Below are 27,687 nucleotides of genomic sequence, written 5' to 3'. Positions count from 1 at the left end.
ATGTGAGCGTAAGTTATTGGAAGCGGGCAGTGTAGAGAATCAAGAGAAACTCCAGGGCCATTCATTATTCATCGGGCTGCTGAGGAGTATACTTAACGAGGATGTAGAAAGGGGGAAAAAGTAAAATATAAAATAAAATGATCCGTCGGGAAACTCCTGTACAATAGATAGAATAAAATAAAATAACTCCAATTCCAACACCATCCTACCACACTATGGACACAAGATACAAAAACGACATATATCTAAATCTAAACAGAGATATGGACGAAGTGGGGGAATTAAAACGTAAAGACAATACCATCCTAGATTTCCCAACCCAAGAAAAAGAAAAGAGACACAGAGAGGCCAAAAACAAAGGGGCCTCATGCATGACCCGGAGGAAACGAGACTCAAGTATATAGCTCCCCCCTTACCCCCAACCCTTTCTCCAAATCTTTCCTCCGACTCCACTTGCCTCCATTACTGCCAGCCCCAGCCCTTTCCTCCTGCTCCGCCTCCATCATTTCCTTTTCCGCCTCGATTTCCTTTTCTATGTCCTCCCGCAGTCCCATAATATCCGGCGGGATATGGCGCATCTGCACGCTTGGCGCGCCCTTGATGTAGCGTAGCTGCTCCAGCACCGCTTGCGTCACGGACTCCAGGTACGCTTTCGAGTTCCGGTTCTCCAGCCTGCGCATGTCCGACAGCGGCGGGAACAGCGAGCAGTCCGGCTTGAAATGGCTGCGGAAGGGCAGCGAGTCGGGCAGTTGCGGGTTGATGTCTGTGGCGCCGTCGATGCAGATGGCGGTTTCGTACGCCCAGAGCCGCGAGACGTTGCGCGGCGTGTAGCCGCCGCCGCCTACGACGAGAGTCGGCAGGTTGAACGTCTTTGTGTATGCGACGCATGCGCCGTGTGCGCGGATGTTGAGGTTGAAGCAGCCCAGGCGGTCGCAGCCAAGGCTGTCCGCGCCGCATTGCAGGATGATGGCGCCGGGCTGGTAGGTGCGGATGCACGGGCCGATGATGGATTTGAAGAGTGAGACGTACTCGGCGTCTTCTATACCGTCGTGGAGGGGCACGTTGAGCGCATGGTGCGCGCCCGGGTTGAAGGGGTTGGAGGGCCCCGTGTCGTCCAGCCCGCCGGTGCCGGGGAAGAAGTTGTCCTTGTCGTATTTGTGGAAGGAGACTGTGAGGACACGGTCTGTGGACCAGAAGGCTTGCTCGACGCCGTCGCCGTGGTGCACATCTATGTCGATATACATGACGCGCGGGTGCAGGCGGAGGAGCTGGAGGATGCCCAGGACGATGTCGTTAATGTAGCAGAAGCCGCTGGCTTCGGATTTTTTGGCGTGGTGGAGGCCGCCGGACCAGTTGATGGCGATTTCGGATTGGTTGTTGCAGAGCTTGCGCGCGGCATCAAGCGTGCCGCCTGCGTAGTGAGAGCAGTAGTTGTAGAGGCCGTCGAAGACTGGGCAGTCGTCGCCAAAATTGAAGCCGGCCATGCGGTCATTGAGAGCTGTATTTTCCATGTCTGAGGGGATGACGGTTTGGAGAAAATCTAGATATTCTGGACTGTGGAATTCGGCCATCTCCTCGTATGTCGCCTCGCGCGTTTTGTACAGGTCCATGGCATGGTGCATGCCGTAGGCCATGACGATCTGCTTCGTTAGAGTGAGTCGCCATGGTTTCATTGGATGTGACGAGCCAAAGTGATGCGGCTCAACGTCAGGGTTTGCGTGCCACGAGACCGTGTATCCCTTTGGGCGCTTGAAGCCTTCATTCTCAACTTCACGCGCCGTCTTCCGGTCCAGTGATAGCGATGTTTGGGCGACCGCTGGGGAAGCATATTCCTGGACAATCGTTGATCTGGCCATGGGAAGGAATATTTCAAAGTCATAGGAATGGGGGGTGTCTGAGTCTTGGGAATCTTATCATGATCGAACCCACTAATCCCTGGAATACCGCAGTAAAGGGGATGTCCCCCAAATGTTGCTATGTAATATCAATGATATGCGCATCAACTTGGGTTGCCGTTGAGGTTGTTCGTCGCAGGAGGTTTGACATCGAATCGAGATCCAATCATGTGAGAAAGGCCCAGAAACAGCGCCACCGGAGACTATTCCGAATGCAGCTAGTGTCGCCGCGCCTGATTGTGGCGAGTTTTGCCAAGGAAAGGCCGTGGGTGGTTTGTGCTCTGCACGTGATGGGACTAGTCTCCTTTGGGACAAGATCTCGGTTTTGCGATTCCTTCGTCATTTGTTCTTGCATCTTCCATCAACCGTTTCAACACCATCGATACCTGCACCACCCTACCGCGTCCCTGTAGCTGTGCCTGGCAGGGAGGTCAGATCGCTCCTTGAAATTATTTGCAACCACCGCGAGTCACGGTCCGTGCTGTCAGAATCTCATATCGATAGTCTTGGTGGCAAAACTCCGAACTGCGACATCCCTACCATATCGATATCCGAGTGTCCCTCCTTACTAGTGAATCCTCCTTACTAGTGAATGAGTGAATATGGCTCATACAGAAGATTGTTCCACTGTGCTGGAACAGTTCATTCATGATGGTAAGAGTTATCTGAATAATCTCATTTCCAGCTTGCACTAACGAACAAACGCCTGATACAGTCGCGAACCTACCCGCGGAGATCACTCATTTGATGGAAGAGATCCAAGCCAAGGATAAGATAATGCAAGATTGTCGCGCTACGATAAATTCTCGTGACATGAGCCTACAGAAATTCATCAGACAAAATGGTAGCCATGCACCGAACCCCAAGGAAGACAGCTACAGCAGAATCATATTACAGAATCTGGATCGGAGCCAGGTACTACAGGATGAAAAGATCCTTCTGAGTGAGAAGGCGTGCGTGTTACTCGATCGCCAAATCAAGAAATTAGACTTGAAGATCAGAGAGCTGCAAAACGATGGAGTCCTATCGAAAGACCCGCCCATCCCTTCCCTCTTCCGAAATAAGGACCAATATTGCGAGCCACAAAAACCATTGTTTCCTGAATCCGCGTCCGCAGAAACACCATACGCCTCGCCCTTAAACCCAACTTCTGGAAATTCAACAGGGCAATACGGACAGTCACAAAGACTAAACAGCGTCGCTGGTCGTTCGTCATCTAGCGCCGGCCTCGCCGCGTCGCAGACCATCGCGCGAAATTCCGCACCAGCCACCCCTGCCTCTGCTGCGTTGCATCTCCAACACCGCCATCGGGAATCCTCCGCCGGGGCTGCGGACAACAAACGTAGACGTCTAAATTCATCAGTCGGCACGCTCCCTGCAGCTTCGTCGAACCTACGCCAATCATCCCTTGGGCCTGGCACACCCAAACCCGGAACCCCAGGGGCTTCCCGTGCAGGTAGTGCAGGACCTCGCACCACAACAGCCGTGAAAAAACCTCCATCAAAGAAAGTAGCCCCGCACCAACAGCAGGCGCGACGGAAATCCTCCGCAATCGGAAAATCCACAAAGCGCTCCTCCAGTGGGAACGGTCGGTTAAAATCCCTTCCGGGGAACGTTGCTGCATCTGCAGCTACGTCAAGGAAGAAATCTCCTTCGTCTGTTACAGGCTTGGCGGAGGAGGAAGAGGATGAATCTGTCCTTAGCAGCGCCGAGGTTTCGGAAACGGAGAATAACCCGCCACTGTCGAAGCGGAGTGGAGGCGCGGCCCGGGCGGCCGATGGGGAATCAGAGGAGGAAGGGGAATCAGAGGAGGAAGATGAGGGCGGGGAGGATATGAAGACTTATTGTACGTGTCGCAGTGTTAGTCATGGGGATATGGTGGCGTGTGATAATGAAGATTGTCCGTATGAGTGGTTTCATTGGAAGTGTGTCGGGTTGACGAGGGAGCCGTTGGGGACTTGGTATTGTGAGGAGTGTAGGAAGAATTTGGGGAAGTAAGGAAGTTCAGGAACAGGGATTCGTTTTGAGTCTATCATTATTGAGTGGTGGACCGGTTATATAAGTTGTGTGTCTCTATGAAATTTGGAAAATGTAGACCAGGTTTTTTCCTTCAGGGACTTCATATCATTTGCATTTCGTTATCTCTTTGTTATGATACGATATATCATATGTAGAGATATCCATGATATATAGCAAGGCAACGAAATAAACTAACAACTATTAAAATATTCAAATTGCGATCTGCTCCTCTCTCTTCTCCAGCGGTGAAATCGTTTTTACATTTTTCTGGCAATATAATGAAGAGAAAAAAGAATAGAAACGCCCATAAAAACGCCATCGCTATGCTATGATACATAATGATATACGGGAATATATCATACAAGTATTGGTTGGTATAAGTGGCAATTCTTCGTGCGGTTTTATATCTCTCTTGATGTCCCACTGTTGCCGTCGGAAGTTAGGGAAGCTGATGGCAAATCGTATATCGGGAGATGATAGCAGAGAATTTAAGGGTCGCGGCTAACAGCTGGTGAGAGGTACATGTACAACGAAAAACATGGAGGGTTCCCGAAAAACATGGAGGGTTCTCAAGATCCTCCTCCATGTTCAAAACGCCAAAGATTTCTTAATCCATGCATCGAAGTATTCGCAATTCTCTGCATTGACAGGCCCGCCTTCCTCACACAGTGCGAATACAGGACATCGTCCGCAGGGAGCCTCCGTCATGCCGTTTCCGCCAAGCGTAAGGTTATCCTGATCTGCCTTGTCCTGGTCGGTTTGGTCGCCGGTTTGTAGGCCCAGGTCGCGCTGCAGGGATATCTGGTTGGGTTTCTTTACGCTTTTATAGGCGGCCCCGTCACGGAGAGAAATTAGTTTCCCATCAAAGCAGAGCATTTCGAGTAGCTGTGCAATGCTAGATTCGCCCATCGTGACCGGAGTCAGGCCGGAGTTGTTGATGGCGTTGGTGATATCGCTAACGGTAGGGTATCCGTTGTATGACGGGAGATAGGGTAGATATTGGGGTTCCCCCTTCGTATTATTATCTGGACGAATCTTTTGTCTCTTGGCCTTACGTTCTGCTGCGCCGCGGTCGTACCAGCTCCGCGAGCTCACCCAGTGTTCAATCCAGCCTCCTAACCCACGGATGAAATCAGAATCGAGAACTCCATCTGTGAACCACGCGCCGCCTGTGACATCTTCGCTTGGTTGCAGGCCAGACAGCATGTACATTTTCCTTTGCGGATATTTAACATTGCGGACAGATTTAATGTAGTTTTTCGTCTCGAGCGATTTGAGGCATCGGTTCACAATTGTCTGATGGAGATTCGTCCGCGATTTGATAGTTCGTGTCCAAACGCCGCTACGGCCCGTTGATTCGACCACACTGTATATAAGACGTTCTTCGGCATTGAGGTTTTGGAGTCTTTTATTGTGCAGGAGAATTAGTTACATATTTCATCCGCCCGGCAAAAAGCTAGAGTCATATACTTACTTTTCAGCATCTGATTGCGCAATGATTTTCCAAGCAAGACGGTCGTCGTTTCCATAGAGCATACGCATCAAGCTCTGATCCACGAGTGATTGGGCGCATTTCATCAACAAGGAAAGGTCATTATTGGGGATAATACCCAGACCGACCAGATCTTGCTGGTAGAATAAATGGTCGGGCGGGAAATTGGAAAGACATCGAGCATAGAGGGCGGATGCCAGTTCCTTATGCTCTGCTGTCCCAGCCCTTTTCGAGGAACCACCTGCAGAGGCGGACATCTTCTCAAAAATGGGATGACGGTGCTCCAGATCGGATCACTGTGGTGGTTCTGAAAGAGTCAGAGTCTGACAGTGATCCGCCATCCGATATCCACCCAACTATGAGTATAGAACACAAGTGGCCCAAAAGATGTTTCTCCGGTCAAGGGAGTGTGCTACCTTTGATGCGAAAAGTTGTAACTTATTTTTTTTTTTTATTTTTTTTTATTTTTTTTCAATGATGATGTGGGATGTCATATGGCTAAATTCGGCGATATTTCAAGATCCAAGTTGTGGTAAATTAAATACGGTATTGGATACAGTAATATACTGGGAAGTACTTCAGTCCCCATGAAAAATTACGTGGCATCCAAGGTCACCCGCCCATTACGCTGTTCGGAGCCGTACGATTGAGCTCGAAATTTCCAGAAGCTTGTGATCCTAAACAAATCCCCAGCATTTCCCCCGCTTCTTTGTCATTTTCTGTTTCTCCCTCCCGCCAACCAACATTTCTTCTACTTGTTGCCGTATAGCGTCTCCATTGAATATTCCCCCATTCCTATACCGCTTGCCTGTAATATAATAATGGCTGATGCTCTGAAGGCGGAGGGCAACAAGGCCTTCGCAGCGAAGGACTTCGATTTGGCCGTGTAAGTCCCTAAATACTAGTTCCCGCTGCTCAGAAGCTGGAGTTATGGTACACTTTGCTAATCGAACTCGATACAGTGAGAAATTCTCCGAGGCTATCGCCATTGAGCCGGAGAACCATGTTTTGTATTCCAACCGCTCTGGTGCTTATGCCTCCCTCAAGAACTTCCAGAAGGCGCTTGAAGATGCAAATAAAACAACCGAGCTAAAAGCAGACTGGGTGAAGGGTTGGGGCCGGAAGGGAGCTGCGTTGCATGGACTGGGTGATCTGGGTACGTCCACATGATTTATTCCACCATTTTGAGGTTATTCCCTGGACCGGTAGGAGCTAACAAGAACTCACTCAGTTGGCGCGAATGATGCATATGAGCAGGCGCTCAAATTGGACCCTTCCAATGCGCAAGCGAAAGCCGGGCTCGAATCTGTTAAACGTGCAATTGATGCTGAAGCGAGAGCGGATGGCCTGGGTGGGGACCCTTCCGGCGGCCTTGGAAGCATGTTTAATGACCCCCAACTTATCACAAAACTCGCCTCGAATCCCAAAACCTCCGCTCTGTTGGCCGATCCGGAATTCATGGCAAAGCTTCAACGACTGAAAAATAATCCGAGCAATATCGGAGAAGAGATGAGAGACCCAAGATTCCTCCAGGTAATGAGCGTATTGCTTGGTATCGACATGTCGTTTGCTCCTCCCCCAGAGGCTGGTGGTTCCGCTAAGGAACCAGAGGAGGATATCAAAATGGCCGATGCGCCACAACCTAAGAAAGCCCCCGAGCCTGAACCTGAACCTGAACCCGAGGACGAGGAAGCCATTGCGAAGCGGAAGGCCAAGGAAGCCGGTGACAAAGAAAAGCAGCTTGGTACAGAAAGCTACAAGAAACGGCAATTTGACGATGCGATTGAGCATTATAGCAAAGCTTGGGAACTGAATAAGGATATCACATACCTTACTAATATTGGCGCTGCCAGATTTGAGAAGGGTGACTATCAAGGAGCAATTGAAATTTGCGAGAAGGCAATCTTGGAGGGTAGAGAAATGTTGGCGGATTTTAAGATCATTGCGAAGTAAGTCGAAGTCAAGACTAGCCCAAACATCTGAACGAGCATCACTGACAGTATTGTAATAGGGCATTCGGAAGAATTGGAACCTCTTACGAGAAGATGGGAGATCTTGCAAACGCTATCGTGAATTACCAGAAGTCTTTGACGGAACACCGTACGCCGGATATCTTGGCCAAGCTTCGAAACGCCGAGAAAGCTAAAATCAAGGCTGAGAAAGAATCCTACATCAACCCCGAAGAGGCTGAGAAGGCAAGAGAGCTAGGTAATCAAAAGTTCAAAGAGGCGGACTGGCCAGCTGCCGTTGATGCTTACACTGAGATGACGAAGCGGGCGCCTGATGACCCACGGGGATATAGCAACCGTGCTGCAGCTTTGATCAAGCTAATGGCCCTCCCGGGAGCTGTTCAAGATTGTGACGAAGCCATTAAGAGAGACCCGAAATTTATTCGTGCATATCTGAGGAAAGCACAAGCTCTTTTTGCCATGAAAGAATATAACAAATGTATGGACGTGTGTGCTGAAGCGACTGAACATGACGAAACCGGCGCCCATGCCCGTGAGATCGACCAACAGCAACAAAAGGCGTTGGAGGCCCAGTTCAGCGCTCGTGCGGGTGAAACCGAAGAGCAAACTGCCGAGAGAATTCAGCGCGATCCTGAGGTATGATTTCCCATTTCTTACCATTATCGCGGTTTGGCGCAACTCTATTATAGTATTAAAAGTGATTCAAAACCGCTAACCGTACTCTTGATTATCTAGATTATGTCCATTCTTCAAGATCCTGTTATGCAGACTATACTCCAACAAGCCAAGGGCGACCCGGCTGCGCTGCAGGAACACATGAAGAATCCAGGCGTCCGAATGAAGATTCAGAAACTGGTGGCCGCAGGCGTCATCCGTGTTGGAAGATAGATATGACGTATTCCATCTATAACCCACGTTAGTAGTGTTTAGATGCTCGTACAGAATGTGACCGATACGATATATTATTAATGTTCTTTACGTTCTGTTTGCTTAACATCTGAGCCGGAAGACCAAAATCTAACGATCAGAGTATCACGCAACTGCTTACCCCTGAAATTGGAGGTGGAATGTAACGAGGTAGGTGAGCTGATAACCAAATCTTTTGAACCGTGCGACCTTTTAATATTTTCGTTTTAACTTTTGCATCCTTGGAGCGTTCTCATTTGAAGTTTTCAGTCGATACCATAGTAGTAGTCTCAAAAAAAAATTAATGGAAATAAATTCTTTTTAGTTCATGCATTCGACACCGTTGCATAGCGAAAGAAGTTACATCAGTAGAACAGGCACACCTATTGATCGATTCCTTCATACCATCCGTGATGCCTACATCAGCTGTCCCTGCAATTTTCCTTTGGATTCCCTAATCATGGAGCTTCAATGAACTGGCTCATCTGGTTTTTCAGTTCTTCATGATGAAAATAGCATCTCGCCGCCATTCAACCATGACTTCCTGTGTGGAAAAGTGGTCTTCGGGCTTATCGCTGTTTTTTCCAAGAGGGTTATTTTGGATGTGAAACCGCATAATTTTCCCTCATTATTTGAATGTACTTCCTTCACCTTTCCTGAAAAAGGGGGGAAGAGAGGATGCATGATGTTTGACAGTAACCACTTTTGCCCCATCCACGGTTTTGATCTCTGATACGGCACAGCATGAAGATGCATTCGTCGTCGACAGGCAATACAACATGGGAATCTGTGAAATCCCAGCCCATCCTATGCAAAACAAATAGAACACTAACTGGGATTGGCCTCTGAAGCTTGTTGTAGCTGGTATTGGGCACAGTTTGCTTCGAGGGAATCTGTGTCATGTACTGAAATCAGGGAAGTAGCGAACAATGTAACGAACTCTTGAATCTATGCAAAATGAGACCATTGGAAATTTCACAGAGCCAGCACGATGCTTCATCTATTTAATAAGTGTATGATTCTCCCGACCTCCCTCCCCTTTTATATTTACGATTCAGCATCATATACCGCAGAATTGTCCCAATAACAATCGCAACATGCGCGGATATCAGGCAAATATTTACATTCCACCCCACCACGTACAATGGTCGATCGTTTTCCTGGAAAACGTGGCTACTAACAATGCCAGCTAAATTCGTCGCCATCGTAAACATTGCCAGTGCAATGGATCTTTCTTCTGGTGAACGGCTATTCATAGTCATCCAAGAAGCATTGACGGGCTCTGTTCCGGTCACCAGTTAGCGAGCTGTCCTGCTGCAGTTGGTTGGGACCTAGGAGCAGGGAGTTTTGAAGGTACTTACGCCATACGGCACAGAAGGCGATGGCGAGGGTGAGAAGTGCGAATCGCAGATGGCCATTTAGAGATCGAACGAGTATCCTGCATCCAAGCTACAGGAATAAGACACGCTCTATCACATGGCTTGAAATTATCTTGCTGGAAAGTCACTTACAACAAATCCCCAACTGCATAGTGAGCCCGCAAGAACGACATAACCACGCCTCCCTGTTTTATCTCTTCATGGTGGTGTCAGATAAATATTATGCAGGTCTAGCGGGTTTATCAAGAAGAAACTCAAAGTAGATATGTTCCCCTACCCAACATATCCCCAGATAACTATCAATACCAACTGGGCCCATAGGCCGATAGTCACCAAAGCGTTTGATACGAGTCTTTCGAAACCAAAAGATGCGACCAGAGTGGGCGCATAGGCACCGAATACGTAGACAGGTGCTAGTCCAGCGATTGTAATTAATAGATGAAGGTACATGTTCCAATTCGTTAACTAGACAGCAGCAGTCAGTTCCGTCCGCATCTACGTTGCCAGTTGTTAGTTTAAAATGGTCACCCACTGCCCCTTTCAGCTGTTTAAGTGATATTGAGTTTCCTCCTTTTGCTTTCCTGGGATCATCCGCAATAACTCTCCGGGATAAAAAGGCTGCTTCCTTCTCTGTGAAATAATGAAACCCAAATAGTGAAGTTGGATTTTCAGGATCTTTCGGGAATACAGCGATGAACAGAAAACCAACAATGATGGTGAGTAGACCCTCTATCTGATGAATAAATTAATCCATGTATAAACCAAAATATACATAAACAAACAACCTACGATAAAGAGCCATTGCCAGCCTGCCAATCCACGAATCCCTCTCATGTGTAGTCTGGAGATGTTAGCAGGTGTGCCTTCAATATGAAAAAGTAATCGCGCCTATAGCTAGGGAATTTTCGGGCCATCTTACATTCCGTATGCTATTAAACCACTTGTGGCACCAGCGGATAGATTTCCAATATAAAATATAGCGAATCTCTTGCTAGTCTCGTTTTGTTTATACCACGTTGTAAGGGTGTAGAGGCTAGCAGGTACAAAACCTGCTTCGCAAATACTGATAATTTATCAGCCTGAGTACTACTAGGATTGATATCAGCATGAAAGAAGGTATACCCAAGTAGTATCCTAGTTATTAAGAACGCAGCCAATCCCTTTTGAAATGCTTGTAGGGTGGCCACAGTGCCCCTAGAAACCGCCCATTAGTTGACATAAAAGGAAGGGAGTGAGGTAGAAGTCCTGCTTACCACGCAAATATCTGGATCCCTATCCATATCGCTGGTCCCAATCTGAATAGAATCATATTGCAAGGAATCTATACGTGTGGGCTAGGGTTTAGTATACAATATGGGAAAGTATGAGATGGGATGTGCGCACCTCGACTAAAATTATCGCGAGGGGAAGGACCAGCTGGCCCGTATTGAATTGGTTCTGGGTAATGCCAACATCTCGGAAGAAGTAGTCTGTGAGGGCGTTTCCTCTATTGAATGTTATTAAGTCGGCATAAAGTGGGTGGAATGTATGGGTTGGGCATACATGTTCGCGCGGTCAAGCTGCAGAACCATAAATCCCAACATCAGAGTCGGAAGCACGACACGATCAATCCTGCGCGCATATACAGAGATTTGGCCGTCAGCTCAACTCCTATTCAAGCGGCATCGAATCTCCACTAACTTCCATACGAGCTTTTTTTCTTCCTCCGGTGTTAGTTCCTCTGTTGACAGCGTTGTGGAAATCGGAGATGTGTCGACCTTTGCGAGCTTGTCGACGCCGTCCAGCGGCGGCGAGGAGTATTCTGCTCGAAGACGCATTTCAGCGCATTATCTAGCAATCCAATGCTGAATGGAAACATTCCAGCCTCATTGTATAGTGTTGGCTCTCCACTCTGTTATATAGGACCGTTCGAAGCGCCGTAGCTCGGGGAGAGCATACTTTATTAGTCTAGAGCACCTGTGACGCCTCTTCGTGGCGTGCAATCAATAACGGACAGCCAACATCTCTGCCTGGGATAGCGAAATTTAAGGAATTGAGGAGCGCTCCTGGACCTGCAGGGTTGGCGCAGAAATTCGAGAAAGGGGGGTGGGGAGATAAATTATTCTGTAACTCCTTACTAGTATCCTCGGATAACCGTCCATTTCAGGTGACTTTTAGTTCGTCGTCATTGGTCCCCGGAGGTTTGTGAACGAATTTTTGCAGCTATCAAATTCTATCTTGTTAGCATGCAATCCATCTGCTAGATGTACGGAGTAATTATCGCATATATTCCCAATAATATGGTTCACCAACCAATTGCTGATGCAGTACGGAGTAGTATTAATATAGTTAAAACATTAGTTAACCGCCGGGCCGTTGCGGATAATGACCACGCATAAGCGTAGCTGATCCAGACCATGATTGATACTCTTTCTCACATATAAAGATTAAATGTTGGACTGTGCAAATACATAGGAAGTGGCAACGTTTTCTCGATTTTCAATTGCTGTCCGTGAGCTCATCGTTCCCTTTGGTTAGAGCTTTTGCTTGGTTGATGGATAATGAGTGTGGCAATAACTTGTATGTGCAGGTGCAAGGGATCCCAGCATGAGGCCATCAAGGAATGGATTGTTTAAAGACATAGTTATGGTCCACGGGCAATGCTCAAGACAGGTTTGCCCTGTCCCGCTAAAGTGTCCGTTAGAAACATAAGAGATTCCCTTCCAACTCCTTAATCTTGATAGGTCTCGACCACCACTTCCTAGCTCTTGACGCGACGCCCATATCCCGTTCTCCGTCCGTCTTTAGCCCTGAACCTTGTTTGAACAGAGACTCTTCGGCGGCGCCAAACGAGGGCTTCCTTTTCTTTTCAAGTAAAACAGCGGGTTCGAGAAGGTCATCCGGTTCGCCAGCAGCCCAGCAAGCAGCATGGGGTTTTTAGGAAAGACGCCATAGAAAGCCAAACACCCATTTCTATCTTTCTTTCCTTTTTTTTTTTTTTTTTTGTTTTCAAGTCGTTTTTTTTTTGTTTTCAAGTCGTGAAAAAAAATGGGAGGAATATTCGTGAAAGCGGCATGGGCTCAGATGCTTCTCTTTTCCATTTTCTTGTACCGTTTGCGTTTAACATCGCAGCGAAGAGTAATTAATGCCTGCGGATTTGTTTTCCGCCTGTTCTTATTAATGAGCTGGTTCGTTTGCCCGTCAAACTTGATGGTTCATCCGTAGTCATCTCACTCCAGATGATAAAGACCGTTTTGGGACATAAGGAAGGGATTTTCTTTCCATGAAATACTCTCGGCATTGTGAACAGAAACTGGTGATACACCGTCACTTTCCTCCCAGCGGAAAAGTACCTGTTCATGACCGATGTTGACAACAACTTCTTTGTGAAAGATTGATATCTATCTTTCGTAAACACCCACAAGGATGTTTTCTATCATTATGGCACAAGCTGAGAAAGATATTTAAAACCTTTGCTGTGACTTTCATCTCTACACAATGGCTTTCAAAAGGAGACCAAAAAAGAGTTCGTTTTGAGTTGGTTTTATATACTTGCAAAATCCATTCTCATTGTTATTGTTAGTTCCTGCCTTGTGAAGTATATTCGTAAGACAGCCCAGGAAGGCTCATCAGCCACAGACCCGAAGCCCAAAAAATGGGGAGCTACATAGTTTCGTGTCGTCCATCTCATTCTCTTGCCAAGTGCGCCAATCTTCGCGATTCCGGCTATGATAGGTTGGGCGTACTGGCCTTCGCGGGTTCAACTTCCATAGTAGATGGGACTATTGGCGATTTCACACGGAGCTAGAAAAAGGAAAAAATCATTAATATACGAGTGCCAGAGTGGTGGCGAGTCGATAAGATTCAGTCAATGTGGTCCCTGTGAGATTATGAAGTGACTGTGCAAGGGGGAACCATCGGATCTCGACTAGCAATTTGACACGAGCATGTTCAGCTTCAAATTTTAACCTTTTGTTCCTGTTCATTGGAAAATCTCTGATCGCCGAATTTTTGGAACTGGGAGTCCAAGGGGGAGAGGAGTTTAGGGAATTCTGAGAAATCGTGATGGATTTTGCTGGGGAAACTTCCGACATCTCTACAGCGTCCTACGTAGGTCTCGCAGACCCGAATGGGGTGGAGCTGGCTGGGATCAACTTAGCTCGGGTCGCACAAGGATTTTTCTGCAGATGCACGAATATTCCAGTTGATTTTCTTGGCGGCTAAATGGGTTTATTGGAGTGGTTGAACAACGAGGTTCTGCAAATTGGGTGTAGAGGAAAGTGGATTTGTTCAGATACAATTTGGACGACGCCGGTCAAGGATGTAAATTGAACATGCTCGTGTCAAATTGCTAGTCGAGATGCTGAAAGAATCCCCTTCAAAGGATCTGCTGGTCGTAGCTGGTAACCACGACGATATGGAATCCCGCACATTTTCGATTGAGCCATCAAATCAACAGGCAAGCGCATTACCAATTTCACCAGTTGCTTGTCCGCCCCGATCATACCCGTAATAGTGTTTCCCTTGGAGAGAGTCCTTTCCTTCTACGAAGCTTTTTAGGACGAGACCCGGCTGGGTAAGCGACCGCTCCGTGCTCCTTTTTAAGGCGGGGTTTGAGGAAACACCTTCATAAAGAGAACTCTCTATGGTGGGACAGCCTCTTGCCAGCTGGATTTCGAGGTGGCAAAAAGTCGAACAACCCACCGCTCCTTATGCCCTGTGGAGGCTAGATTTATCATTCCAATTTAACGCATTTCATTTGCCTCGGCCAAGTTGATTTGTTATGCACAAACGTGGGGATCCTGGGACAGACAAGGTGGTTTGACTGCCGCTGCATAACTAACTCCTGCAACTCTGCTGCATGGCCATCCGAATTGAGCTTGCTTGCCACAACGCCCACGATCGAGAATCACAGCAGAAGTCGCTGGAGAAGGTGCCTCAACACACACGCACTTTGACAGCTGTTTGTGCCCGTGTCGAAGCGTCATTGTGCTCGCCACTGGAGGCGTTAGCGCGGACGACCTATTCCTGTATTGTCTTGGTGCCGAAGGAAGAAATTTGCGTCGAATCCTGGCCCCCTCCTTTCGAATCTGATTTTTGCTGATGCTGAGTATGAAATAACTGTCATTGCACGATGATTGATCCTGGGAACAGAGATAAAATTAAGTAGAAAAGTAGACCGCTCCAGGAGTTTGTCTGTTTGTTTATATGGGCCCTACCAGAAGCTGGGAATGGAGCTGGGACATCTGGAATGCGTAATCTGGTTGTTCCAATCCCTGCCATGCCGTGCAGAATCCGGTTTGTTGGAAGATTTAGGGCTCATCCTCTTGCCATTAGTGTGTATTATTTTTGCTGGACGGACCCATCAACATCGACGTCGCTGTCCACGATGGCGGATCTTCCACCAGGCCAGGAGTTTATTTATTAGCAGGATGGGATTGCCTGACGCGGCTGTTGATAAATTCTTTTTGTGACTTTTGTCTTCCTGTGTCCGGGTTCGACTGCGACGGTGGACTATTATTACCGACCAAGAGAGAAAGAAGGCAGGTTCCGAGCCGTCCAATTCTCCTGTAACCTCATTCCAGTTTTTCATTTGCTATAGAGCGTAGACAGATGCTCAGGTAGTTAACTTCACTCCCAACCAACCACCCAGCTTCGTTTGCACAAAGCAATCCGGCGGCTGGGCGCACTACTGCCAACCCGCTTTGTCTACGGGACAGCTCATCGTCCTTCAGCTACCAACCAGCGATCTTCTCCCACCGCCATCCCATCTTGGAGTGCCTGTCCGTTTCGTCAACTCCTCTGGACGTCCACGCTGTTCCGCTGGAGCACGCCCAATCGGCCACCTACGCTTCGTTGGAGCTTTTCAAGAGAATTCCTTTTGAGTTTCAATCCTTCTCCGATCGATCCCAGCCAGCTTAAGAGACACCAGTACCCTCTGCTGCTGCAAACTGCTTTGAACAAAGCCGTGTTGAAGCAGTAAGGTGCCATGGAGAGCCAGCAGCCACCGCAGCCCCAGCTCTCTCCTGAGGCTGTCGAGCAGAAGATGGTTGAGGAGAGTGAAACGGCCGGAATCCCTGCGTTCCAGTTCGATCCCGATGCCTCCCCATCCAAGAAACTGGAACAGGTGGAAGCGGTAAGTTGCTACTGTTGTCGCCTCTGTCCTGTCGCTGCTTCCCGTGATATTTACTAATTCGCTCCGTGGTGCGCAGACGATACCCCCAGGCATACATAAGCAACCCAAGACAAAGGCCATTGGCGTGTCTACGGATATAGTGGGTCTTCATTTTCTTTCACCTACCTTGTTAGAAACCTTGATACTGTGGAGGAAACTGGGGAGGAAACTGGGGAGGAAACTGGGGAGGAAACTGGAGCTGATAATAGCTATGTGCTCTCTAGGTCAACGGTACTTCGAGTGCATCAAGCAAAGACCCCAAAGTAATGAACACCGATAAACCTGAAAAGCCCGCAGAAACGAACGGCGAACTCGATGAAGCAGCCAGATGGGATCGCAACAGGACCGGCTGGGCTCCTCGCTTTCATATTCCCGAGGATGACATGGATGAGGGAGAAACACTTTTGGACCACCAAACGTTCATCGAGACAAAGCTGGATGACAAATTTTTCGGAGGTCGCGTTCCATCCCATTGCCAGGCCTTGATCGCTGTTTAGCAAAATACGAGAGTCGTAAGCTGACTGAAAATTTGAATAACAGACTGGTATCATAACACTGCGGTCATCATTTTCTCTTGCCTGGCGTCATGGGTAATTGCGTTGCTTGGCGGAGGTTTGGGATGGGTGTTCATAGTCATGGCCGGCTGCGCAACGTACTACCGCACCTCGATACGTCGTGTTCGACGAAATTTCCGAGATGATATCAATCGCGAGATGGCGAAAAGCAAACTGGAAACCGATACGGAGAGCTTGGAATGGATTAATAGCTTCCTAGTGAAGTTCTGGCCCATTTACGCCCCTGTCCTCTGTGACTCCATAATTAACTCCGTCGATCAAGTCTTGAGTTCGGCCACTCCAGCTTTTTTAGATAATTTGCGCTTGAAGACCTTTATACTTGGAAGCAAACCTCCTCGTCTAGAGCATGTCAAAACCTACCCTAAAACCGAAGTCGATACAGTGCTCATGGACTGGAAATTCAGCTTCACCCCAAACGACACCATGGATCTTACCGCTCGCCAGCTAGCAAATAAAATAAACCCAAAGGTTGTACTAGAAGTACGCATTGGGAAAGCTCTTGTTTCAAAAGGCCTTGACGTGATTGTGGAAGACTTCGCATTTTCAGGCCTGATGAGAGTGAAGGTGAAGCTCCAAATCCCATTCCCGCACATTGAACGTGTAGACATATCTTTCATTGGCCGTCCTGAAATCGACTATGTTTGCAAACCACTAGGTGGCGATCTCATGGGATTCGACATCAACTTTATCCCTGGACTGGAAAGTTTTATCAAGGATCAAATCCATGGGAACCTGGGCCCGATGATGTATGAGCCTAATGTCTTCCCTGTCGAAATCGCCAAGATGCTTGCAGGCAATCCGGTAGATCAAGCTATTGGCGTGGTTGCAGTCACCCTACATGGAGCGCAGAGCCTCAAAAATTCTGACAAGTTTGGCGGCTCTGTGGATCCTTACGCAGTGGTCTCTATTAATAGTCGGAATCCTCTTGGTCGAACGAAGACCGTTCACGATACCTCTAACCCAAAGTGGAACGAAACAATCTACATCATCATCACCGCCTTTACCGATTCTCTTACTATTCATGTCTACGATTGGAACGAATTCCGGAAAGACAAAGAGCTTGGAATAGCAACATTCCCCCTGGAGCATCTCGAAAAGGATAATGAACATGAAAATATGACCCTTGAGATTTTATCCAGTGGCCGGCTACGTGGAGGTCTTATGGCTGACGTTCGCTTTTTCCCTGTCCTCGAAGCGACAACAGTCGAAGGTGGAACGGAGGAGCCTCCTCCGGAATCTAATTCTGGAATTGCAAGATTTACAATTGAACAGGCCAAGGATCTTGATGGAACCAAGAGTCTTATTGGACAGCTTAACCCATATGGTGTCTTGTTGTTGAATGGCAAAGAAATTCACGTTACAAATAAGCTGAAGCGAACAAACAACCCGATCTTCCAAAACCCCACCAAGGAAGTATTAATTACTGATCGAAAGACGGCGCGATTTGGTATGATGATTAAAGATGATCGAGATCTTGCTACTGATCCTGTTCTCGGCAGATACCAAATGAAGCTCAACGACATGTTGAAATTGACGGAACAAGGTCAGGAATGGTTCAACCTCGCTGGTGCGAAAACCGGCCGTGTTAAACTTAAGGCTGAATGGAAACCTGTGGCCCTCAGGGGGATAATTGGTAGCGGAGGATATGTTTATCCCATTGGTGTCATGCGGATACATATCCAAAGCGCTAAAGGTCTAAGAAACGTGGAGACGATGGGCAAGTCGGACCCTTATGCTCGAGTCCTCCTCTCTGGAATTGAAAAAGGCCGCACCGTCACTTTCGCAAATAATCTTGACCCTGAGTGGGATGAGATTTTTTACATCCCGATGCACTCTCCACGTGAGAAGCTTGCTCTCCAGGTTATGGATGAGGAAAGCCTTGGAAAGGACAGACCCCTCGGAATGATAGAGCTCTCCGCCTCTGACTACATCCATGAAAACGAGAATGGCGAATACGAAGTTGACGATGAGAAGCAGCAGATGTCAACTGGTCTCCGTATTGCCAATCACGGTACGCCTAAAGGTGTTATCAATTATACTGTTGCTTTTTATCCCACGCTTAATGTAGCCGATCCCGAGGAAGAAGAAGAGGAAGAAGCCACTCGCGCAGCTATGGCTAGTGAGATGCCCATGGACGGACCGCGAGAGAGCCTCGAAAACGGCCGCCCAAAGCTTGAAAATGGCACCAACGGCACCAACGGTACCAATGGGACGAAAGCTAGTGCCGAAACCAGGCAAAACAGTGCGCCAAGCTTTGATATCGCTGCTTCAAGGGAGCCATCAGCCAATGCCTCTCAAAGTTCACTCAAAGCTTCAGCAGCTCCTAAAATCCGCCTCACTCCACAAGACCTCCCTCAATACGGTATGCACTAATGACCCATGACCAAAGTTGTCTATTTCGAAGTTAATATATGCTAACTTGGGAACACAGAGTCTGGATTGATTGTTTTCAAGCTCATTGAAGGCCGTATGGCGCACTCCAATGTTCAACTTGAAGTTTTGATGGATGATCACGTATTCCCATCCTATACCTCACCTCGAACAAAAACTAAGGAAGCTGTTTTCGGCGATGGTCAGCTTATACCCTTCCCCCAATCTAATTATTTTGATTCTAACCCAACAAACTTGCTAGTTGGCGATGCGTTTGTCCGTGAACTTGAAATGTCAAAAATCACTCTCCGACTCGTTGAAAAGACGGATACCAAAGGAGATGAGGATGGGGAACATGCTTTATCCAAGCTCACCGGACCGACACTGCCCACTCTCCAACAATGCCTGGTACGTGTCCACTGTCATTTAACTATACTTGGGGACCTTGGATATGCTGACTTATGATATTAGTACAAACCTACGGAGCTAACACTTAGATCACCCGACGGTTCGACTAGCAAAGTCACTGTCAGCTTAAAATATATTCCAGTGAAGATGAAGTTGGACCCTAGAGAAAGTATCAATAATATGGGAACACTTCGTGTCGATGTTTTGGATGCTGCCGACTTGCCTTCCGCTGATCGCAACGGATTTAGCGATCCATACTGCAAGTTTAAGCTGAATGGCAAAGACGTTTTTAAAACCAAGGTGCAGAAGAAGACTTTGCATCCGGCGTGGAATGAATTTTTCGAGTGCTCTATCAAGTCTAGAATTGATGCGAATATGAGACTCGAGGTATACGACTGGGATTTCGGTGACAGGGCGGACCACTTAGGTGGAACAGATATTAACCTTGAGCAGTTGGAACCGTTCCGTGCTACTGAAATTTCGTACCCGCTTGATGGGAAATCTGGCGCAGTACGGCTCAAACTGCTTTTCAAGCCAGTGTATGTGATGAGATCTCGACAAGGTTCCTCTACATTCTCCGGCACATTTGCCACCCCAGGCAAAATTGTTGGTGCGCCAGTTAAAGGAGTGGGATTGGTTGGTGGTGGTGTGGTTAAAGGTGCATCATTCATTAAACACAATCTCCTTCGTCTCGGTAGTAGCAAGGACGATGATGACAACAAGTCGATTACTTCACCAGAACCATCAAGAGGAGATAACGTCGCAGTCCCCGCCTCGGAAAATACGCCGATCGACACACCGCAAAGAGCGTCAGTCCTAGTTGACGGAGCCGCGCCTCCATTAACCCCGACCCATAACTCCTCTCAGACACCACACAGCCGTTCTCGTAGCATTGCCTCTCAATTAAATGAGAAAATTGGACGGAGCGGTGGCGGCAAAGGCGATACCGGGACAGCACACTTCACCATTGTTTCCGCTGCAGGATATCCTTCCGGAGCCAATGTGCGTGTCACAGTTAAACAGATGACCTCCAGGGGCGCAAAAGAAGTGCACAAAACCAAGGCCATAAAATCAGCTCACCACTCTGGAACGTCCACTCCTACCACGACACCTACCGTCCAGTTTGACCCGTCCCATGAAACTTTCAAAGTCTCTAATGTTGCAGGGGACACCCAGTTCCAACTGCAAGTTAAGGATCATTCAACCTTTGGGTCAGATGATGTTTTAGGTGAGGCTCTCTTCTTCGTCGATGATCAAGGATCTAGTGCCGGAAGGGAACACACCATCAAAGTTGGCGGCGGTACAGTCACACTGAAATCTTCGTTTTCGTCTGCTGAAACTTTGTCTCTGCGTCCTGGCACTTCTCATTCGTCAACGGGCGATAAACGAGACGAAATCGACAGCCCAGAGAGGAAATCGAGAAGGAGCTTCTTGGGGAAACGATCGGTGAGCGGGACTGTGCCTAATGGGAGCTGATGTGAAGGCAAACTAATGGTCTATTGTTTGAGGGATGTCTGGGCCTTGTTCATTTTTATACTTTTCCGACCCAATGCTTGTTTTTTTCCAATTTTGTACGGATTCAGGCTGGGTGGTATAGTCGATATGCTTTTTCTTTTCTTTTCGTTTCTTTACTTTCTTTCCTCTTTACTGCCTTCTTTTCTCGCTTCTTTTGTGTTCCGTTTTCGGGTTCAGCTTCTTTCTTTCGGCATTGGTATATCCGATATTAGTGATTCTTGTCGTCTTTTTATAGGGACGTGTCCGCTCCATCGTTTATGCATACACATTTCTACGGATTTTTTAGCGGCCTCGTTTGCTTTAACTTCAAATATACCGTATTTGGTGCTCCTACTATAGACTTATACTTTATCAGTGCTGAGCTACGTACAGTACATCAGTGGCTAATTGTTTTTAATGGGCTCCTGTTTCAACCTCGGGGCATGAAATTTGATACTCGCAGGAGGTAAGTGAACCCAGGAGAGATGGGGTTGAGACCCTAAGTTGCGCCGACAAAGGACGCACAGGCAGCCAAATAATTGAGGAGCTGAAACGGAACGGAAAGGAGTATAATTCTGCGACGATCGTGCAATGACCGGATTGTTGTCCTTTAAAAATATTTGGGGAAAACAAGCATTCGCGGGGCGTGCCTTGCTACCGAGGGGAAACATGTAGAGGGTCACCCGATCACATGATTCAATGGGGTCTCAGTATAGAATAGATACGCAGACAGAAACTTCCAGCTAACAAAGCTCTGGAGTGACAAAAAGGAAGATGCATTTCGCCCTGTAAATGATTTCCATATCATTTTTTGCACTGGAGTCCCCAGGTTCAACAGGTTTAGCATCGCTAATGTAGATGCAGATATACGATGGCCCACAGTAAGCAAACAATGCATATACATATCATGTTCGTCAAATCCAATGGACCATAAAAAGGAGTTGCAACGATTCGAACGAACCCCCTTTCGATATGCATAAGGGGGAAAGGCTTCTTAAAACCTGAAAAAGAAAGGAAAGGAAAGGAAAGGAAAAGTAAAGAAAAGAAAAATAACATCAATTCATCGCTGTCTGTAAGGGTGGTTTAGGGAACCCAGCAAATGTAGTAGGGTGCAATTAGAAGCGAGTGAAAAAAAAAAAAAAAAAAGGTAACTCGTGATTATGATCATTGATTAGGTCTGGGATATTAGTGTTTAGCTATGAACCATGCATGCACGCAATACCATACTATCGCTATGGAGGTGACTCCGCACGCGCAATCCGCGTCGCAGACACCGCAGCCTCATCTTCAAACCCAGCGGGGGGACCCCACCGTGACCGTGTTGGCCGGAGCACAGATTCAGCAGCACCATCGCCATTGCCAGTGCCATGGACGTCTCCCCCATCACCACTGCCCTCGCCAAAGCCGTCTGCATCCGCCTCCCGCTGATCCCCCTTCTTGCGCTTCTCCTCCCAGCGGTCCCGCTCAGCGGGTTTGTGCGAGTTACCGCGGGCCTTGTGGATGTGTACGCGGCTGCCCCAGACGGCGCTGACGCCGCTGAGGGCGTCGATGGCGCGCTCGGCTTCGCTGGAGGAGGCGAGGTCGACGAAGAGGTAGTAATGGTTTCCTGGTTGGGAGCGTTTGGAAGGGTGCGGGGAGATGACTTTGCTGATTGCCTCGCTGTTTTGTTTTATTTTGGGAGGGGATGTTCTTCAGCAGGGTAGTTTGGTGTGGAGTATAACCGAAAATTGAAGGGAGAAACAAAAAGGAAAGAACCAAAACAAAGGGGAATTGGGGATACAATAAGCTAATAATGTTGCACATACACATTGAACCCGTAAAACAATTTCCGTATCTCATAATCGGCCGTCGGCTGGTCAGGCATTCTGGGCAGGCCGCCAACGAACAGCCGGCGACCCTGCGCGCTATAATCATACCAGTGGCTTGCGGCATCGGACCGCTCCCACCGTTCAAAGGCGAATCGGGGCGGCTGCTTCTCTGGGGTCATCTTGGTCTGGTCCCTTCGTCCAAAAAGGGGCTCCTTGGACGACTTCGGGATACCTGGCTTGATTGTCACAGGGCGGCCCAGCATGTCTTTCCCGTTCAGTTCCGCCATAGCTAGGTCAGCTTGCGCCTTTGATTCCAGCTCCACGAAGCAGTATGAAGGGTTTCGTCCAGTGAAGGGATCGATTGATATGTCGACGCGCTCGCTGTGGAGGGCTGTTAACCATGGCCGCTGATAGCAAAGGACCCCAATTGGGCAAAGAAAGGGGTTGTAGGAGGACTCTGAAGAGGAGAAGAAAGAAGGTTATGCTTACACATTGTAGACCGTCTCGCCTTCAGTGAAAAGAGCTTCTACATCTTTCTTCTTTGCCATGTACGGCATATTGCCTACATACAGTCTCCTGCCCTCGGAAAAGGAGTTCGTGGTTGGGGAATCGGTATTGCCATGGTCTCTACGAGGAGACTTGACAGGTGTGGACGGCTTTGACCCGTCACGGCCATTATTGATGCTATTATTATGATTATGAGTACGATTATTGTTATTATTCCAGTTCCGATTTTGGGAATGGTTTCCCCGGTGCGTCATTGGGCCGCGATTGAAATCCAGCTCTCGCTCCGTAGGTCCATCATTGGCAGTGTCTGGTCCTGGATTTTCCAGGCGCTTTACTCGCCAGTTTGGCGAGTTCACCCAGCGACGACTGGGTGTTGGTTTCTGCTTTGGTTCAGGATCTTGGGGTTTGGTGGTCTGCGTCATTGTGTGTTTCGCGATCAAGATTCGGGACTTTTTAGATTAGGTTTGGTTTGTGCCAAGCTCGCCTTGAGGTGAGAGACAAATTAGCAAAAGCCGCGATGATGATTGAAAAGAACAGAAAAGGTCACTACTAAAATTGCCATTGGTGCTGAGAGGGGATAATTGTTGAGGTAACGGGAATCAAAGGAAATCTTGACGTTTGCTTGATTATTGACAGGGAACTCTGAAGAGCGACTAACAAACGTTCAAAGCTCTAGCCAACCGTTCAGAACAGGCGAGACGGATTCTTGAGCGAGAGTTAGGATAGTTATATATTTGATGTTTAATATGGCCCTTGCATGAAACGATTTGTACATTGGATGTGATTGCTTCCCAAATAATCTGTTGATTCGAGCTGAGAGTAGTAGATTGATTGGCGACAGAATTTTTTAATTTTTTAACTTCTTCTATTTTGTTTTACGTTTTGACGAAAAAACACTCTGTGCGGGAGGAAGCCTGGAGCATCCAAGAAAACAACGGCACCGAAGGACAAAAAAATAAAAAAAAAAAACTTCGTGCCAAAAAGTCAGCCACGAGAACGGCTAGGGCTGAGTATTAACCCTAATTCCTAGTTAGTTGACTAGTTACAAGTATCTGGGCCACCAAGAAATCCAAACGAGACAGCCCGCCCATCTTCCTCTGCGTCGATCGGATCAGGACAGTTTTTCGGAATAGACTTGATAATAATATGACAATGGCTTTACTGTGTTGTGAAATGTGCACATGGCTGCGGGAAGTTATAAAGTCCATAATGTTGAGATCTGTTCCTGCTCGCCAGAACCCGCAATACGCAGACAATGAGGATCCCTTATTCCCTAGGGATATGGTTGTATCTGAATGTGGTGAAGAACGGAGCCCTGCTCCCCTCGCCATGCTTTGGACCATCCATTACGCCGGATGTTAGCCGCATGATTTGTTAGAAGATGGATGGGGTGAATAGACCATGGTACATCTGGCACACTGGATCAGCTGATAACAACAGGACAGGGTGTGAGACATTCAGTATTCATCGTTGAATTTAATGGAATTGCATTTGTGAACTTAGTATGGGGCTTGTCTCTAATTCAAATTTGAATGGGAAAAAAAGTGTATCCAGGAGGATCTTCATTGGGGTTTGTCTTAAAACATTTCTCTCAACCAGAGCCCAGCAGCAGGGGAACGATCCTGAGCGCACAATGGTACCTGGTACCCCACCTGGGTAGTCTGGGAGCGAGGGTTTATTGAGGGCGAGAATCGTGCTGGCAGCTGCCAGAACGATCGATGACAGCTCAGCTCCTGGTGTATTTTTATCAGAGAACAGATTACTCCGTACTCCGTAGAGGGATATGTAGGGAGAGAAGCCTTCAACGGTTTCTTGTACGGACTCGTCAACGAAGCGGAGGGTCCATTTCAGGTTATTAAACTTTGGGAGAACCTGGGGTACCCGTTAGACATGCCTGTGAGAGAGAATGTAGCTTGATGCCGTCGCTCGAAAATAATACCATACCCGCTTCCGTTTGCAATAACCAGTGGCATCCAGGCCGTGGCGAATATATCACCTTGCCCGGTGACAATTCTAGTATATGAAATACTTCTTCAAGTCCTCTTCTCCAGCGGTTTCCATCTTCTGCCCTGACATGGTTACCTTTTTCAATTTGAGTTTCAATCCCGTGTTTTTCCGACTTATTCGTGCTGTGTGGAAAACTCCATGGAACCAGACGAATTTGTCGTAAGCGGTCATCAATAAAATAATTATAAAGCTAAGAAAGAAGTCACCGCGTAAGTAAATTCTTGCAACGGCTGGTAAAAAAGTAAGCAAGTAAGATAGAAAGGAAGAATTCTCAAAGCTTGCACAGTTGGCCCAAGTGTCCTCCCACGCAGCAAACCTAGGTCCTCCTCCTGCTGTGCGCGCTCCATCGGCCCATACCGGCCCTTGGTGGGGAGCTGTAGCGGACAAGCGGCTGTCGTTGTTCTAAATTACACTCGTTGTTCCAGAACCCTGGGCCTGGGCTGGGCAGCACTCATCCCCACCAACGACTCGCCAACCTGTTTTTCTCTCCCCAACACGAAACACAACCAACGACGACATCACCGCTTTTTGCCCCTCTCTTGGCCCCAACTCTTCTCTGTTGCGCCCACTGACAGTTGCAAACCTCCATTGAGACCTCCATATCTTCTTTGGTATTCTTCAATTTTATCGATTCCTAAATTAAAAGGTCTGTCATGGCGAACATGGCGAACATGGCGAACAGGGCAATTCCATCTCATCTTCGGTCCCCAAGGCCGGACGCGGGGACCCCCACAGAAAGCCCTTTTGAGAGAAAGCGTCATGAAAAGTCCCAGTCTCATATGGTAAGCACATGGTTGGATTTGCTTTGTTTTGTTTCCTCCTATTTCAACCGTGCAAGATGAGTTCAATTGTCGAGATTTGTTTACTTCGCTCCCTCCTTGTCCAACGGCTTCGATTGTTGGTGAGAGAGTGAATGTGAAGCTTCTGGAATAGGGGCGGAGGGGGAATGGGTATTCCTCCTTCTACCTATTTAACATGTTGAAGTTTGAATTTCGATCTCGACTTATCTCTTGAGCATACAACATGTATCAGTTTATTCCAACATTGTGCTGCAGCTTGTTTTAGACTCTCCATCCATCTATCTATCTTTTTATTTGAACTATAATGGAAATCCCAGTTCCCTCTGAGGAGTACTCCCCGCTGACTGATGGTGACCATGGTGACCGCGATGTCAAGGCCTTCGAGAATGCATCTACAAACGTTGCAGCGTCACAGATGCGCAATGCCCTCAATGCCCTCGCCGATACCGTCACGGATCCCAAGGAAAAGCAGCGTTTTGAAGCAGAGATGGACAACTTCTTTTCTCTATTTCGACGATACCTAAACGACAAGGCAAAAGGCAACGTCCTGTCCTGGGATCGCATTGCTCCCCCACAACCAAGCCAAGTCGTCGAGTACAGTGAACTGGGGAATTCGGCTTCAGTCGACTTTTTGAAGAAGTTGGCCGTGATCAAGCTGAATGGTGGCTTGGGGACGTCGATGGGCTGTGTTGGACCCAAATCCGTCATCGAGGTTAGAGAGGGCATGTCCTTCTTGGACCTATCTGTCCGGCAGATCGAGTACCTGAACCGCACGTACAACGTTAATGTGCCGTTTGTGCTTATGAACTCCTTCAATACCGACGAGGACACCCAGTCGATAATCAAAAAGTACGAGGGACACAACATTGACATCCTGACGTTCAACCAGTCTCGATATCCCCGCATTCTCAAGGATTCGTTATTGCCTGCCCCCAAAAGCTATCAGGCCCCCATCACGGACTGGTACCCCCCCGGTCATGGTGACGTTTTCGAGTCACTCTATAACTCTGGGACGTTAGACAAACTCTTGGACCGAGGAGTGGAGATTGTTTTCCTTTCCAACGCGGACAACTTGGGTGCTGTTGTCGACATGCGGATTCTGGAACACATGGTGAAGAACAAGGCGGAATATATAATGGAACTAACTGACAAGACTAAAGCCGACGTCAAGGGTGGTACCATCATCGACTACGAGGGCCGGGCCCGCCTGCTCGAAATCGCCCAGGTGCCCAAGGAGCACGTGAACGAATTCAAATCCATCAAGAAATTCAAATATTTCAACACCAACAATATCTGGATGAACCTGCGCGCCATCAAGCGCGTCGTGGAGCACAACGAGCTCGAAATGGAAATCATCCCCAACGACAAGTCCATCCCCGCCGACCGCAAAGGCGAGGCCGACATCTCCATCATCCAGCTCGAAACCGCCGTCGGCGCCGCGATCCGCCACTTCAAAAACGCTCACGGCGTCAACGTCCCGCGTCGCCGCTTCCTGCCTGTCAAGACCTGCTCCGATCTCATGCTGGTCAAGTCCGACCTGTACACGCTCCAGCACGGGCAGCTGGTTATGGACCCCAACCGGTTCGGCGGCGCGCCACTAATCAAGCTAGGAAGTGATTTCAAAAAGGTTTCCGATTTCCAGAAGCGGATTCCCAGCATCCCGCGGATCCTGGAGCTCGATCACTTGACGATCAGCGGCGCGGTCAATCTCGGTCGCGGTGTGACGATGAAGGGCACTGTGATAATCGTGGCGACGGAGGGCAGCACGATTGATATACCCCCCGGCTCCGTTCTTGAGAACGTCGTCGTGCAGGGAAGTTTGAGGATCTTGGAACACTAAGAAGCAGTTGGAAAAGAAGAAGGAATCGAGGCTTTGATAATGTTAATAATAACCATGAAGACC

General features: G+C 48.1%; 8 protein-coding genes across 8 annotated transcripts; 4 read left to right on the top strand and 4 right to left on the bottom strand.

Annotated features, from left to right (window-relative positions):
• Window positions 1-245: 245 nt before the first annotated feature.
• Window positions 246-1,856, bottom strand: HCAG_04474 (histone deacetylase phd1; the record flags this gene model as incomplete). Its single annotated transcript, XM_001540584.1, has 2 exons — window positions 246-251; window positions 417-1,856. 2 exons carry the CDS (start codon window positions 1,854-1,856, stop codon window positions 246-248), a joined length of 1,446 nt encoding a protein of 481 aa, XP_001540634.1.
• Window positions 1,857-2,497: 641 nt separating this feature from the next.
• Window positions 2,498-3,893, top strand: HCAG_04473 (conserved hypothetical protein; the record flags this gene model as incomplete). Its single annotated transcript, XM_001540583.1, has 2 exons — window positions 2,498-2,549; window positions 2,611-3,893. The coding sequence occupies 2 exons, from the start codon at window positions 2,498-2,500 to the stop codon at window positions 3,891-3,893; spliced, it is 1,335 nt and encodes a 444-aa protein (XP_001540633.1).
• Window positions 3,894-4,502: 609 nt separating this feature from the next.
• Window positions 4,503-5,663, bottom strand: HCAG_04472 (conserved hypothetical protein; the record flags this gene model as incomplete). The annotated part of the gene is made up of 2 exons (XM_001540582.1): window positions 4,503-5,319; window positions 5,389-5,663. The coding sequence occupies 2 exons, from the start codon at window positions 5,661-5,663 to the stop codon at window positions 4,503-4,505; spliced, it is 1,092 nt and encodes a 363-aa protein (XP_001540632.1).
• A 564-nt stretch (window positions 5,664-6,227) lies between these two features.
• Window positions 6,228-8,264, top strand: HCAG_04471 (conserved hypothetical protein; the record flags this gene model as incomplete). The annotated part of the gene is made up of 5 exons (XM_001540581.1): window positions 6,228-6,292; window positions 6,369-6,562; window positions 6,638-7,355; window positions 7,418-8,012; window positions 8,112-8,264. The coding sequence occupies 5 exons, from the start codon at window positions 6,228-6,230 to the stop codon at window positions 8,262-8,264; spliced, it is 1,725 nt and encodes a 574-aa protein (XP_001540631.1).
• Window positions 8,265-9,286: 1,022 nt separating this feature from the next.
• Window positions 9,287-11,478, bottom strand: HCAG_04470 (predicted protein; the record flags this gene model as incomplete). The annotated part of the gene is made up of 11 exons (XM_001540580.1): window positions 9,287-9,564; window positions 9,644-9,720; window positions 9,794-9,846; window positions 9,968-10,074; window positions 10,451-10,470; window positions 10,581-10,724; window positions 10,784-10,855; window positions 10,915-10,982; window positions 11,045-11,147; window positions 11,204-11,272; window positions 11,342-11,478. The coding sequence occupies 11 exons, from the start codon at window positions 11,476-11,478 to the stop codon at window positions 9,287-9,289; spliced, it is 1,128 nt and encodes a 375-aa protein (XP_001540630.1).
• A 4,151-nt stretch (window positions 11,479-15,629) lies between these two features.
• HCAG_04469 (hypothetical protein) lies at window positions 15,630-20,644 on the top strand (the record flags this gene model as incomplete). Its single annotated transcript, XM_001540579.1, has 5 exons — window positions 15,630-15,776; window positions 16,040-16,271; window positions 16,356-18,752; window positions 18,822-19,168; window positions 19,232-20,644. 5 exons carry the CDS (start codon window positions 15,630-15,632, stop codon window positions 20,642-20,644), a joined length of 4,536 nt encoding a protein of 1,511 aa, XP_001540629.1.
• A 1,250-nt stretch (window positions 20,645-21,894) lies between these two features.
• HCAG_04468 (predicted protein) lies at window positions 21,895-23,399 on the bottom strand (the record flags this gene model as incomplete). The annotated part of the gene is made up of 3 exons (XM_001540578.1): window positions 21,895-22,321; window positions 22,468-22,851; window positions 22,960-23,399. 3 exons carry the CDS (start codon window positions 23,397-23,399, stop codon window positions 21,895-21,897), a joined length of 1,251 nt encoding a protein of 416 aa, XP_001540628.1.
• Window positions 23,400-26,088: 2,689 nt separating this feature from the next.
• On the top strand, window positions 26,089-27,624 carry HCAG_04467 (UTP--glucose-1-phosphate uridylyltransferase; the record flags this gene model as incomplete). The annotated part of the gene is made up of 1 exon (XM_001540577.1): window positions 26,089-27,624. The coding sequence occupies one exon, from the start codon at window positions 26,089-26,091 to the stop codon at window positions 27,622-27,624; it is 1,536 nt and encodes a 511-aa protein (XP_001540627.1).
• Window positions 27,625-27,687: the final 63 nt, after the last annotated feature.

Source organism: Histoplasma capsulatum, genomic scaffold (genome assembly GCF_000149585.1).
Source record: "Histoplasma capsulatum NAm1 scaffold_4 genomic scaffold, whole genome shotgun sequence".
In the NCBI taxonomy this organism is placed as follows: Eukaryota; Fungi; Ascomycota; class Eurotiomycetes; order Onygenales; family Ajellomycetaceae; genus Histoplasma; species Histoplasma mississippiense.
The sequence above is the reverse complement of the archived record's forward strand: the minus strand, read 5'-3'. Positions and strand labels throughout refer to the sequence as shown.